At 35.0% G+C, this 12560-nt stretch overlaps 1 protein-coding gene across 1 annotated transcript in view; it reads left to right on the forward strand.

The window, feature by feature from the left end:
- Positions 1 to 12557, forward strand: part of LOC113107133 (xenotropic and polytropic retrovirus receptor 1 homolog) — a 67834-nt gene extending 55277 nt beyond the window's left edge. The window contains exons 12-15 of the mRNA XM_026269398.1: positions 5911 to 6077; positions 7483 to 7622; positions 7909 to 8130; positions 9324 to 12557. Of these exons, the coding sequence (XP_026125183.1) occupies positions 5911 to 6077; positions 7483 to 7622; positions 7909 to 8130; positions 9324 to 9381 (587 nt within the window). The 3' untranslated portion in view covers positions 9382 to 12557. The remainder of the gene's footprint in view (positions 1 to 5910; positions 6078 to 7482; positions 7623 to 7908; positions 8131 to 9323) is intronic.
- Positions 12558 to 12560: the final 3 nt, after the last annotated feature.

Raw genomic sequence — 12560 nt, forward strand, 5'->3', positions numbered from 1 at the left:
GTTCCTCTTTGGAAGACAAATTAAGATGTTTTTATGAAATCTGAGAGCTTTTGACCCTGCTTAGAAGGCAATGCAACTACCACATTCAAAGCCCAGAATGGTAGCAATGTCATCATTAAAATAGTCCATGTGACGACAGTGATTCAACCGCAGTTTTATGAAGCTACAAGAATAATTTTTTTGTGCAAAGAAAACAAAAATGAAGACTTTATTCAACGATTTCTTCTCTTCCGTGTCAGTCTCAACTACCATTCTCAACAGTACCACAACACAACGTATGTCTGAAGATGCAATTTTTCTAGCTGTCAGATTTAATCAAAATATCTTAATTTGTGTTCCAAAGATGAACAAAAGACTTATGGGTTTGGAACGACATGAGGGTGAGTAATTAATGACAGAATTTTCGGTTTGTGTGAACTATCCCTTTAAAGCAGATTAAAGAAAATCTATATGTTTCATCTTTTTGCTTTTATAACCTTGCACTGACGGATGTAAAATGTTCAGTACAAAGAGAGCACCTGGGTGCCATTGTTTGCCTACAGATACAGATGAATGGGCAACAAAAGCATGTTTTGAGAAAAGCAGAGAAAGAAAAAATGACCCTGAGCCTGTCCTTGTCTGTTAGATTCTTGATTTATATAGCAAGTTGTATGTTAGAGATGAATTGCACAAAAACTGGGACATTTTTATAACATAAAAAGAGTTATAGAAAACCGGTTGGCATTACATTTATGCATTTAAAAAAGACCTGCATGCTTTATAAAAACTAATTTGTCAGCAAACACCACAAAACACCCAAAACCTAGTACAACCCACCAAATATTTATACCATGGTTAATGGAAACACAGGATCAAGCTATTAATTAATTATTTAAAATGTGCCTTCTGTAGTTTTATAAGTGCTAACTTCATGTACGAACCGAAAGGAGCAGTTTTCAGCACAATATGAATGAAGCACAGTTTTTTAAATGTGCATGAGCCATTCCTATCGCGAAGCTGATGGTAAAATGTGTGTACTATTTGAATTTATTGAGAAATTGCCACTTAAAAATGCTATAACATTCTACAGTTAAGAACCATGGTACATTTTCATAAGAGCAAGTGTAAGGGTTCTAATGATGGCCTTCGCATAGTCCAAGAGATGGCATGAATTAAATCATTAAGAGCCTGACGAACTGTTAGGGAGAAAGAAATAAACAATATCAACATAAGAAGATGTTAAGTTAGATTGACTTTCCCATGGCAAATTGAATTAGAACATTCTATCAAACTATAGCCTAAGTGCCTAAATAATATAAAATACATTATATATCCTATGTAAACAAGTATTGTTAACTAGGCTGTTACTTTATTGCAGTTATGTTATCAACCAACATGCGTGTGTGAATAATAGCACAAAAATAACATAAGCAAACAAACAAATAAATAAACATTATGAGGGAACATGACCTGAGACTCCACCAAAACAGTGCAAAACAGAATGCATTCAATCACAGTAATAATCCTGCGTTTGGTTCATATGAACTCTTAAAGAGTTTAAAAGCATGCCATTAAGATTCCAGACATATCCCACGTCTCTATCTGCAATTACCCTCTGAATATTCTGCCACTGAAATCCATCTGCTGCTCAAACATGTCTGTTTCACTCTCTTATCAAACAGTCAGCTTCCATGCTTTTCAGTATCTCTTCAGAAAGACAATTTCAGCCAAAATCGATCTCGAAGCACTCGGCTAAGCCGTTTCATCCATTTCATTATTTATTTTCCAGTTTTTTCCCTTAAATGTCAGTTTAAATATCAAGCATGGGTGCATTTTGCTCTAGACTTCAGTGTGTATTAGAAACATCTCTGTATCAGTGATATAGATGAAGTCTGGACCTCAGCCCAGAGCATCTGCCTCATATGACTAAAAGAGGCCTCATCTAACCTTGCCACGCATTTGATGCATTCATTAGGATCCGCTCGAGACGTTCCTGGCAGAGAGCCTGTTTAATATATGAATTCATCAGAAATCACCTCCATCATTCGTGCCCTGATTGAAACTGATGTTCGCTCTAGTAAGCTGCCCGGATAAATGAGTCTGTGGATTCAATTTATTTTAGTTTTCATGTAAGCAAATCCCAAAGGAATGCAACATGTCTGAGCAAAAGTAATGTTTAAATTAACATAGTCATGAGCCAAACAGATGTGTGGGATTGAGAATAGTGGTAGAGATGAATAGCATTACTGTTTCCCCATGTGGAGAGTGGCTTAGTGATAAAAATCTAGATTTGAAACCTAACTTTAATTATTGAAGTTAAATGTGTTACTCACCCTGCATCTTGGCATTATGAACACAAGTTTTGCATTGGTAAGTGGTTCTTATCCATCATTACACCTGCTTTCATGTTTAACTGCTCTGTTTCATTGTAGAACTGATTGCAGAAATGGTAGAGAGTCAATATCCTCAAAGATTTTATTTAAACTTTAATAAGAAATGTCGATTTGAGCTTAAACTCAGCTGAAGAACTCGGTGACATCCAACAAGACAGAGCAAAATGCAAACAACGATGCTATGTGAACACTAACAACCGATTAAAGGGGAGAGAAAATATGAAGTGAGATAGTGAAAAAGAAAAGAGGAAATGAAGAAAAATTGCCTATCCAGAGGAGGTTGAGCTGTAATTGCCTGCCTGTGGCGAGACAGAACAGTGTGAGTGTATCGCTAGAATAATGATGAAGCTCTGAAGCACTAAACTATGATTGGATTTTTTTCTCTCTCTCACTCCTATATCAGACCTGGATCTTTGATCAAAACAAGCATTTTAGAGGAGAGCTATAGAGATGTGTACATGGACAGGTGTTTATCTTCTCTGATGGCTTCATTAGACTGGTTTAAACTGTTTCCTGTGGACCACATGTACCCAGGAATACATATGGACAAGATTGATAATGCAGGAATGATTGACTATGTAGTCACACATCACAGCTTGATTTTTAACTTCACTGTTTTAATGTTGACCCCCAGCATGTGCATAAATATTAGAGTTTAGGACAGATTAACATTTATGGTCAGTATTGGTTTGGATTGAAAAAAAAAAAAAATTCAATGATGCTGTTTTTATTCTATTCATTTGTTTTTTTCATTTCTTTTGTCATGTAGCCATCCCGTGGTCAGGTGCAGAGACTGACACATTCTGTTCCCCATTCTGTACTCTATTACCGAAGACACTTGAAAGCTGTCAGTGTTGAAAGGATGAAAACAATTTCTTGTGCGTCCGAGCACTCAGAGGGATATTGAGAGGGATTTGTGGTCCTCAGGGAAATGGGTTTGGGTCACCGTGGTTCATGTTTACATAAATCTGCCATTGTATTAATGAGAAAAACTCAAAGTTCAGTGTGACCAGTAGTGGTCGACTGATATGGGTTTTTTAATGGCCGATGCTGATATCTAAAGAGTAGGGTGGCAGATGGCCTGTATTTAAATATAATGATGACAAATTAGATCAAATATTTAATAGAATATTCACTTAATTTTCACTGAATCATTGAAAACAGAAATGTGTATTATAAGTTGACAAGGAGTCTGGAATTGATACAATAAGTAATAACACATAAATAACACTTCTGTTTATTGGCCTAATTTGCAGTTATTGATGAATGTTGCTAAACTCAATTTGGCCGTAATTTGCATATCCATTTGATATATATCCAAATGTCTTATTGAAAGAAAAAATATAATGGGCCAAATATTTTCGTGAACATTACTGTTAAAAAATTAGAGGTTGGTTGGTCTTTTATGCTCACAGTGGCTGCATTTATCTGATCAGAAATACAGTAAAAATCTAATAAATATAGTAAACACCATGTGTAACAATGCAGTTTAAACTTTAACTTTTAACCTTACTTTTTGATGAATATTCAAATGAACTGTTGTGCCGCTTAATATTTTTGTTGGGACCACCATACTTTTTTTTTTCAGAAACAAAACAGCAATTATATAAAATAGAGGCTTGCTGAATGAATGAATGAAAGAATGAATGAATGTGTGTGTGCGCGCGTGCGTGTGTGTGTGCGTGTGTGTGTATATATATATATATATATATATATATATATATATATATATATATATATATATATATATATATATATATATATATATATATTTATATTTATATTACTGACTAATGACTCCAAACATTAGAATGGTATAGATAATCACTTAAATTTACTTTCATAGTATTTTACTTGTCATTAAATATTAGGAAGGTTACAAGCACCATAAAAATCTGAATTACTTTTGCTATTTTTGCCCCTGTACCTTAAGACTTTTAAAGGTAAATGCCTTAGTTTTTGTAGGTGATCTAATTTTGGTAAGGTTGAACAAAATTTTTTGTCAAAGTGCAATAATAATGATCTGTCATTCATGTGTATTAAATAGAGAAATATCTTGCATTGTAAAGTGTGAAACAATAGACTGAAAATCAGCCCAAGCTTCTCCAGATTGCCTCTGGCCTGTGTGAAGAGATTAGCATTGCACTCTTAAAGGGTCTCATGGGGTGAACATCTGGATTTTCGGGTAATCTCAGGACACCATATTCAACATGGGCACTCGTAGATCAGGCTGAAATAGGATGGACATGGCTATTATGTGTTCCGGCGAATAATGTCCTCCGCTGGTTTCCTGGTGCCTGGATGGCATCGTGTGAGAGGCTTTATTAAGACTGATGGGCCTATTCCAGATTCAGCCCCGTCTGCTGTCTGAGGCCTAAGAGATTTAACCATTCACTCACCTGAGACCTGCACTTTTCCACTATCTTCTAAATGTCTCGCCCCCTATTAACTTAAGCTGATGCTCTAATATTGTACTGCAGGATGCCTCTTACTCTTATATTTCAGCTCTGCCTACTCTGTTTTTGTATTGGATTGCCCTTGTGCAAAATGGATATCGTCTGGCATGGTTCCATATGTTCTCCCATGCCTCATCATCAATACTAGCTGCTAATTTCATTTCCCATACAGCTTTTATCCTCTGCCTTTCAACAGATTATATGCAGCTACTCCTGGGTTATTTATGTTTAAGGGATGTATTATTGGTAATATTGGTCTTAGTTGCAGCAAAAATAGCTGCTGATCAAATTACATGTAGTTATATACTTGTTATAAATGAGAGTAAGGAGTTAGAATAGTAAGATTTATATGTGATGTATTAATTTTGTAAAAGAGTAATGTAAAAATGCCTGGATATACTCTGTTGTTCAGAAGGTTTGTAAGATTTGTTGATGTTTTTGAAAGAAAGTATTTTATGCTCTCTAAGGTTTCATTTATATGATCCAAAATATTCTGTCACCACAATACATTGTCATGCATCTATCTGATCAGAAATGTAAAAATATTTTAAAGCAGTTAAAAAAAATTACTGTTTTCTATGTTCATATATTTTAAATGTAATGTATTCATTTAATGGCAAAGCTGGATTTTTAGCATTCGTTTTTAGCCTTCAGTGTCAAATAATCCTTTAGAAATGCATCTAATATGCTTATTTCAGTTTGCAAGAAACTGCATTATTATATGCATATGCAGCAAAGGTTAAAAATAGTACAGGCTAATTAGATTTTATTCTTTATCAAAATAGTTTTATTGTTCTAGTAGTAACTTTAATTAAAGGTGGCAAAGCATTTTAGTCATTGTATTGTTTTAATAATATAAACACCTTGTTATATTACAATGTCATTTGACATTGAATGATCTTTCAGTGTCCTGGATGAAAAACCATAGACACAATGGCATTAGTACTGCAAACACTGGTCTCAAACAAAAACAAAATATGTAATATCTTGAATCCAACTTATGTTTGAAGTGTAGATGGATGGTAAACCGTCTCCCTCTAGTGGACATAGTGGTGATGTAAAATTCACTTCCTCCGTTTCAGATCAGAAACACAATGATGCTGAGGTGTTTTTCTACATGCTGATCCTGTCTTCAGTCGTCAGTTCACTCTACACACTGATCTGGGATCTGAAGATGGACTGGGGTCTTTTTGACCGCAATGCAGGCGAGAATACCTTCCTGAGAGAGGAGATTGTTTACCCACATAAAGTAAGATATGGCAGAAAATAATAATACAAACTTAATGCACCATATGGAATGTCAAAACATATTGTAAAATGTGTTGCGTAATGGTCAAAAATCTGCTCTGGTGAGCACAAAGTAGGTTCAAACCTTCCGAGGAGCAAAGCAAAATAATCCTTCTTAACAGTTGGTTTGCTGCCCTTAAAGGCATACTCGCCTAACCTGATTTTACCAAGTGAGACATGTTCCTGGGACAACATCGTTGTTGACCCTGGAACAACATTGTGATTAACCAATCAGATTTGAAGAACCAGTTTATAGATTTTGTGAAGTTTATGCTTAAAATCAGTGTTTGGTGCTTGTACATCAGTGTCATTCATCTACCATTTCCTCTGATTTTAGGGATTACTCATGGTTAAGGTTAGGTTTAGGTGTAGGGATATGGTTAAGAATATATTTTTGGAGTAAAATGTTGTTCCAGGGTCAACAAAATATGTTGACCTAGGAACACATCGGACTTGGCAAAATCAGGACGTGCGGCATACTCCACCCCAAAATAAAAATGTTGTCATTAATCACTTACCCCCGTGTCATTCCAAATCTGTAAAACCTTTGTTTGTCTTCGGAACACAGTTTAAGATATTTTGGATGAAAACCGGGAGGCTTGTGACTGTTCCATTGACTGCCAAGTAAATTACACTGTCAAAGTCCAGAAAAGTATGAAAAGCATCGTCAGAATAGTCCATCTGCCATCAGTGGTTCAACCGTAATGTTATGATGTGACGAGAATACTTTTTGTACATGAAGAAAGCAATAATAATGACTTTATTCAACAATTATTTTGTCAACAGTCTCCTGTGTTTTTTGTTTTTGTTTTTTTTCAAATCAAAGCATAAATACACATAGAAACAGCGCATCCTTGTGTCGCGGCTGACACAGAAGAGCTTAGGCAGTTTGAGTGATGTGGAGAGACACAGAGGACACCGCTGACAGGAATTGTTGAATAAAGTCATTATTTTTGTTCTTTGTGTACAAAAAGTATTCTTGTCACTTCATAACTTTACGGTTGAACCACTGATGGCAGATGGACTATTCTGACGATGTCTTTCATACTTTTCTGGACCTTGACAGTGTAATTTATTTTGCTGTCAATGGGACAGTCACAAGCCTCCCGGTTTTCATCCAAAATATCTTAAATTGTATTCTGAAGACGAACAAAGCTTTTACAGGTTTGTAATGACATGGGGGTAAGTGATTGATTACAAAATGTTCATTTTGGGGTGGAGTATCCCTTTAAACTGGTTTAGTTGGTGCCCAAAACCAGTTGAAGCCCAGCAGACCAGCTTAGGTTGGTTTAAGATGTTTTCATTTTCAGCAGGGATATTTATCTGTCACCACCAGTTGTCATGATGTCACTTCCTCTTCCTCTTAGGCCTACTACTACTGTGCCATTATTGAAGATGTGATCCTGCGCTTCGCCTGGACACTGCAGATCTCTCTGACTTCCATGACTGCCATTCCTTCCATCGAGGACATCGTGGTCACCATTTTAGCTCCTCTGGAAGTGTTTAGGTGAGATGATTGTGTGAAACAGGGATTCCCAAATTTTTATCAGCCCAGTCCCTTTGAGCTAAAAAAAGTTACCCCTCAGAATTTCAGTAATTTAACAACACATCCACATTCGTTGTTTTCTGTTGTTGGCTAATGGTCACATGACATGCGGTAAAGAAATAAAATGTTTATTTTATTTTACATTTTTCTGATTTGAGTAATTATTAGTTTTTCATGGATTCACAAAGCCCCTCCAGCTCCCTCACAAAGCCCATTTTTTGAAACTCTTATTTTTTTCTCCCTGTAGACGTTTCGTGTGGAACTTCTTCCGTCTTGAGAATGAGCACTTGAATAACTGCGGTGAGTTCCGAGCGGTGCGGGACATCTCAGTGGCTCCTCTAAACGCTGATGACCAGACCCTGCTGGAGCAGATGATGGACCAGGAGGATGGAGTCCGGAACAGGCAGGGCAAAAAGAGCTGGAAACGGAGCTACAGCCTGTCCTTACGACGTCCCCTGCTATCCTCACAGTAAGAGATTTGTATATTAGATTTTATTTTATATTTAGATTTTTATATTGTATATATCATACATATTAAACAGAGTTATAAGTATAACCTGTATACATCCTGTATATAATTCATATTCAATAAAATTACTGATAAGACTTCAAAAACTTTCATAAACAACTCATTAATAAACATGTAATCCAATTCACTGCAAAAATGTTCAAAATAAAAAACGAATTGATTTTATTCAAGTTAAAAAAATATTATTGAACTCTACCAATAATCCAATACACTGAAAGAAAAAAAGTATTTAAAGCTGCAGTTGGTAACTTTTGACACTCTAGCGGTTAATAAACAGAACTGCTTGCTCTTGCGGAAGAACATCGTAGCTGGAACTACTTCTCTCTGTTTATGTCTATGAAGAATCACAAAGGTACTGGGTTACTCCGCCGCGGTACCCCCGAACCAATCTAAAATAGTCAGAATATAAACACTTATTATAGGTGCACCCTAGTGATTCAGGACAAGCCAAAAACACGGTTTGGAAAATGGATTCATGGTGTACTCGCTTATTATATACATTTTTTTACATTTTGAACACAAACAAAGTTACGGACCGCAGCTCTGATTGGTTGATTTCTTACCGGGAGCGGTCCATAACTGCAAATGGCAATAGGACCACTGGGAGGAGCCAGAGGAGCTTGATTTTTTTCACAGATTATCGGTCTCATATTCTACTGTCAGGACATAATGACAGGTCTAACAAATATGTAAAAAATATATTTTTACAAAAGTTACCTACTGCAGCTTTAAGTAAAAAATAAATATTATTTAACATCAATAATACAATGAACTAAGAAAAAGGTAACAATTTAAAACTAATTGATTTTATTCAAGTTTTAATATTTAACATCACCAAATTAAACCTATGTAAATGCATTTTGTTACACACACACTCTTTAAAAAAAATTATGGTGTAAAAAATGGATCTATTATATAATAGCTACTATATTTTTCTAATATGTTTATTTGTGCTAAAGAAACATTTCTTATTTTTATCAAAAACAGTTGTGGAAGCCATGACCATTAACCCTTTTTTTCCTGAAAGTTCAAAAGAACGATATTTATTTGATATGACATTTTGGCAAAACCAAAATCTTCAAACATCTGAAGTCGCTAAGTGGCATATTAATACATATGTGTTTTTCTGACAGGTCTAAGAAAGATACTAAGGTGCTCATTGAAGATACGGATGATGAGGCCTTCAGCTGAACCCAGATCTCGCTGTCACGCCGCCTGTCTCTGCTTTCTGTTGGTTCCTCACAGAGCTGCCTCAACACACCTGACCCCAAACACACACAGATACAAAAATATATATACACACTCTCTCTTTTCAGCACTCAGCAAACCATACAACGACAGAGCAGTGGACAGAGTTAAGCACAAAAACAGCCGTGAGACATATCAGGACACAACAGTGACATCGCACAAACACTAACACACACATACAACAAGATATACACACGCACGGAAAAGCCAAGTGTGGAGTTTTCCTCAAGGTACTTTTTTTATTAGACTTTGTCATTTTGTTCTTCTATATTGATACTTTTTTTTGTACATTTGTTTAGCTTTTTGAATCTATATTACTGCATATGACTGTTTACAAACTTAAAATAATAACTAGGAACAACAGGGAGGAGAGTTATGATATGAAAGAATAATATATCGTACACTGCACGGACTCAAGTCGCACACTATAACTGCAGCGCATTAACAAATAACAACAGCTCAGTAGCTGATGTTTGTTATATTCTTTTAGTTGTTTTTTCTTTCATTTTATTAGTTTATTAGTTGTCATGACATCAGAGTACGGCCCTGGTGGCACTTTTTGGAAATGCTTCATATTTCTAAATCATGAAAAACATATGTATAATGCTAAGAGAGTTATTGTTTCATCATACTTAATATGCAACTTTTTTTTTAAACATGCATTGCTTTGATATCAAAGCTGTCATATTTTTGCCATGTATGGTTTATGTTTGAAAAAATGGAGTTTGTGTGTGTGTTCTTTTGGGGAATGATGGCTGATGTTAAACTAAAAGTTTATATTCTGCTGTCCTCCTGCTGATGAATAGAATTGTTATTTTCATTGATACTTTGACCAGTGAAACTACTGTAAGTAAACCTGACATTGCTGGTTAATATTTCAAATACTATTTGAAAAAAAAAAAAAGATCAGATGATTCTGTGAACTATTTCAAATGTAATGATGCACTAAATGGAATAGATTCAGGAATAATTGTCACCCAACTGCAAACTGAATGGAAGTGGATACATTTTTATTGAACTAATGTGTTTCCTATATGGCTTTTTGTATCACTTATTAAGCATTGCCTTTACCACTGCAAGCCAAAGAGGAAATGCTAAGACTGCCAGTCGATTATAATTATTATGGTTGGGATATCAGTTTTGTATTGTGTTAATCTATATGAAATGTTGTGCATCAAAAAGTAGTTCCAGCTTTTTCCTCGCCAACATCTTAAATATGATCACAGTTTGATTATTTGTATGCTTGATGAATGTGGCAATATCTTTAGAATTAGTTTGACATTTTAATGAAAAAATTTGATTGTATGTGCTCTATAATGCACATTTATAATGTGCATTTTTGCGAGACAGGTACAACTACTTTGTCTTTCATACATTTTCATACATAGTGTCTGAATTTCAAACAGCTTATTTAGGAGAAAAGCGTCTGTTTTTCGCCTCTTTATAATCATGCTTCGACAGCAGAGAGTGAGGACTGTCATTTTAACTTACAATGACTTTTATTATGATTAATATCCATCGTTTTCATCAAAGTAGAAAAGAAAACACCAGGGCTGTTTTAGCTGATATGTATGTTTTGATTAATTTTTTCAGCTTTTACTTTATTATGATACTCTTTCAGCAGCATGCGTCCTTGTATTTTTGCAAGCACAATCTTTCAGCTGTAACTAAAATCAAATGAAAAGATGGCTTTGTCTTCACAATCTTTCTTCTTATTTGCTTTTTAAAAGAATAGTGTTAATGCTAACGAAAAACAATGTACAGATAGCAGGTGTTGTGTTTGTAACATTTTTGTTGACTAAGGTTTTTTTATTTATTTTTTTACACATTAAGGCTAAATTTAAATGTTCATAGTTTGATTACAAGTCTAACAGAAGAAAGGAAAAACTACATGTGATTTGTGGTTGCAAAAGATTATAGAGTGTTATCCTCATTGAAAATGTGGTGTTACTGTGTTAACGTGTGGTCCTTGTCCTTTAATATTAATGAAATGTCAATCTTGTTGTTCTCAAAATGATCTTTTGGCATACTGTGTCTTTGCTGTCTTTAGTTCTTGACTCTGAGAACTGACTGAATCCTTTATTGAGTAGACTATCAAGTGGCACACAAAAAAATGTAGAAATGAGACACTTTCTGAACCAATATCACCGTATGTGGATGCTGAGCACAAATTTGCCCCATCCAGTGCTTTTTGTAATAAATTGCCAATTGTCTTGCCTGCATGCTGCTTTTGTTTTGCACTGTAAATAGTTTAATTTTTGATATTTTAAATGTGTAAAAGAATGTCTGTTCATTTATTGTACTAATTATTTATGTACAAGTTGGAGACTTGCTTTAAATGAGCAGTATTATAGTAGATGAAGGGCATTTTTGATTAGTCACAGTCTTACATATGTGAATTATGTCGAAATAGTGTAACTTAAGATGCTTTTGTGAATACGGAATGTGATCGGTTTTATCCACAGTAGGTGTATATTTCTACTCCTAACACTTTCATTCACAGGGTTTGTGCTTATTTGACAGGACTTGTTGGGTGACGGTGGTTTTAGGTCGATATCGTGAACTGATCTGGCTGGGGAGGATTGGGAGACGATTGGGACATGTTAACATTCTCATTTAGCACCCTATCTAGGGGTTCTGTTATGAGACGAACCTTCAAAATGTAGGATTTTTATTTTGTACTTTTTTTTACTATTACAAATACAGAACTGGGAAATTACACAAGCCCTGACATCATTTCTTCATGTGGGGGAAAACTATGTCGACTTGATTGCTTGCTAAACCCATGATGTTAAGTGCTTGATATCTCTGCATCTTTTCTAACTCCTATCTTGATGTTGTATCCCTTCTTAAATACTTGACTGTGATGCTGTTTGTAGATGATAGATGGTTGTACTTTTGAGGTAGTAAAGACTTAGAGAAAAAGTGAAAAAAATGTGGTTCTGTGATTAAATAGAGATATAAAAAGAGAGAAAATGTCCCCCTTTTACAGAGTAGTTTGTAAATGTTAAGTGTATTCCTATGATGGTTCCACTGATGATCTCATTTGTGTTTCTGTATACACTTTGGTGATCCTGTCATATTTGGGTTTTATAAACCACGCTTATTTTTAAAACCTTCAT

This window comes from Carassius auratus, chromosome 8, assembly GCF_003368295.1.
Source record: "Carassius auratus strain Wakin chromosome 8, ASM336829v1, whole genome shotgun sequence".
NCBI lineage: Eukaryota > Metazoa > Chordata > Actinopteri > Cypriniformes > Cyprinidae > Carassius > Carassius auratus.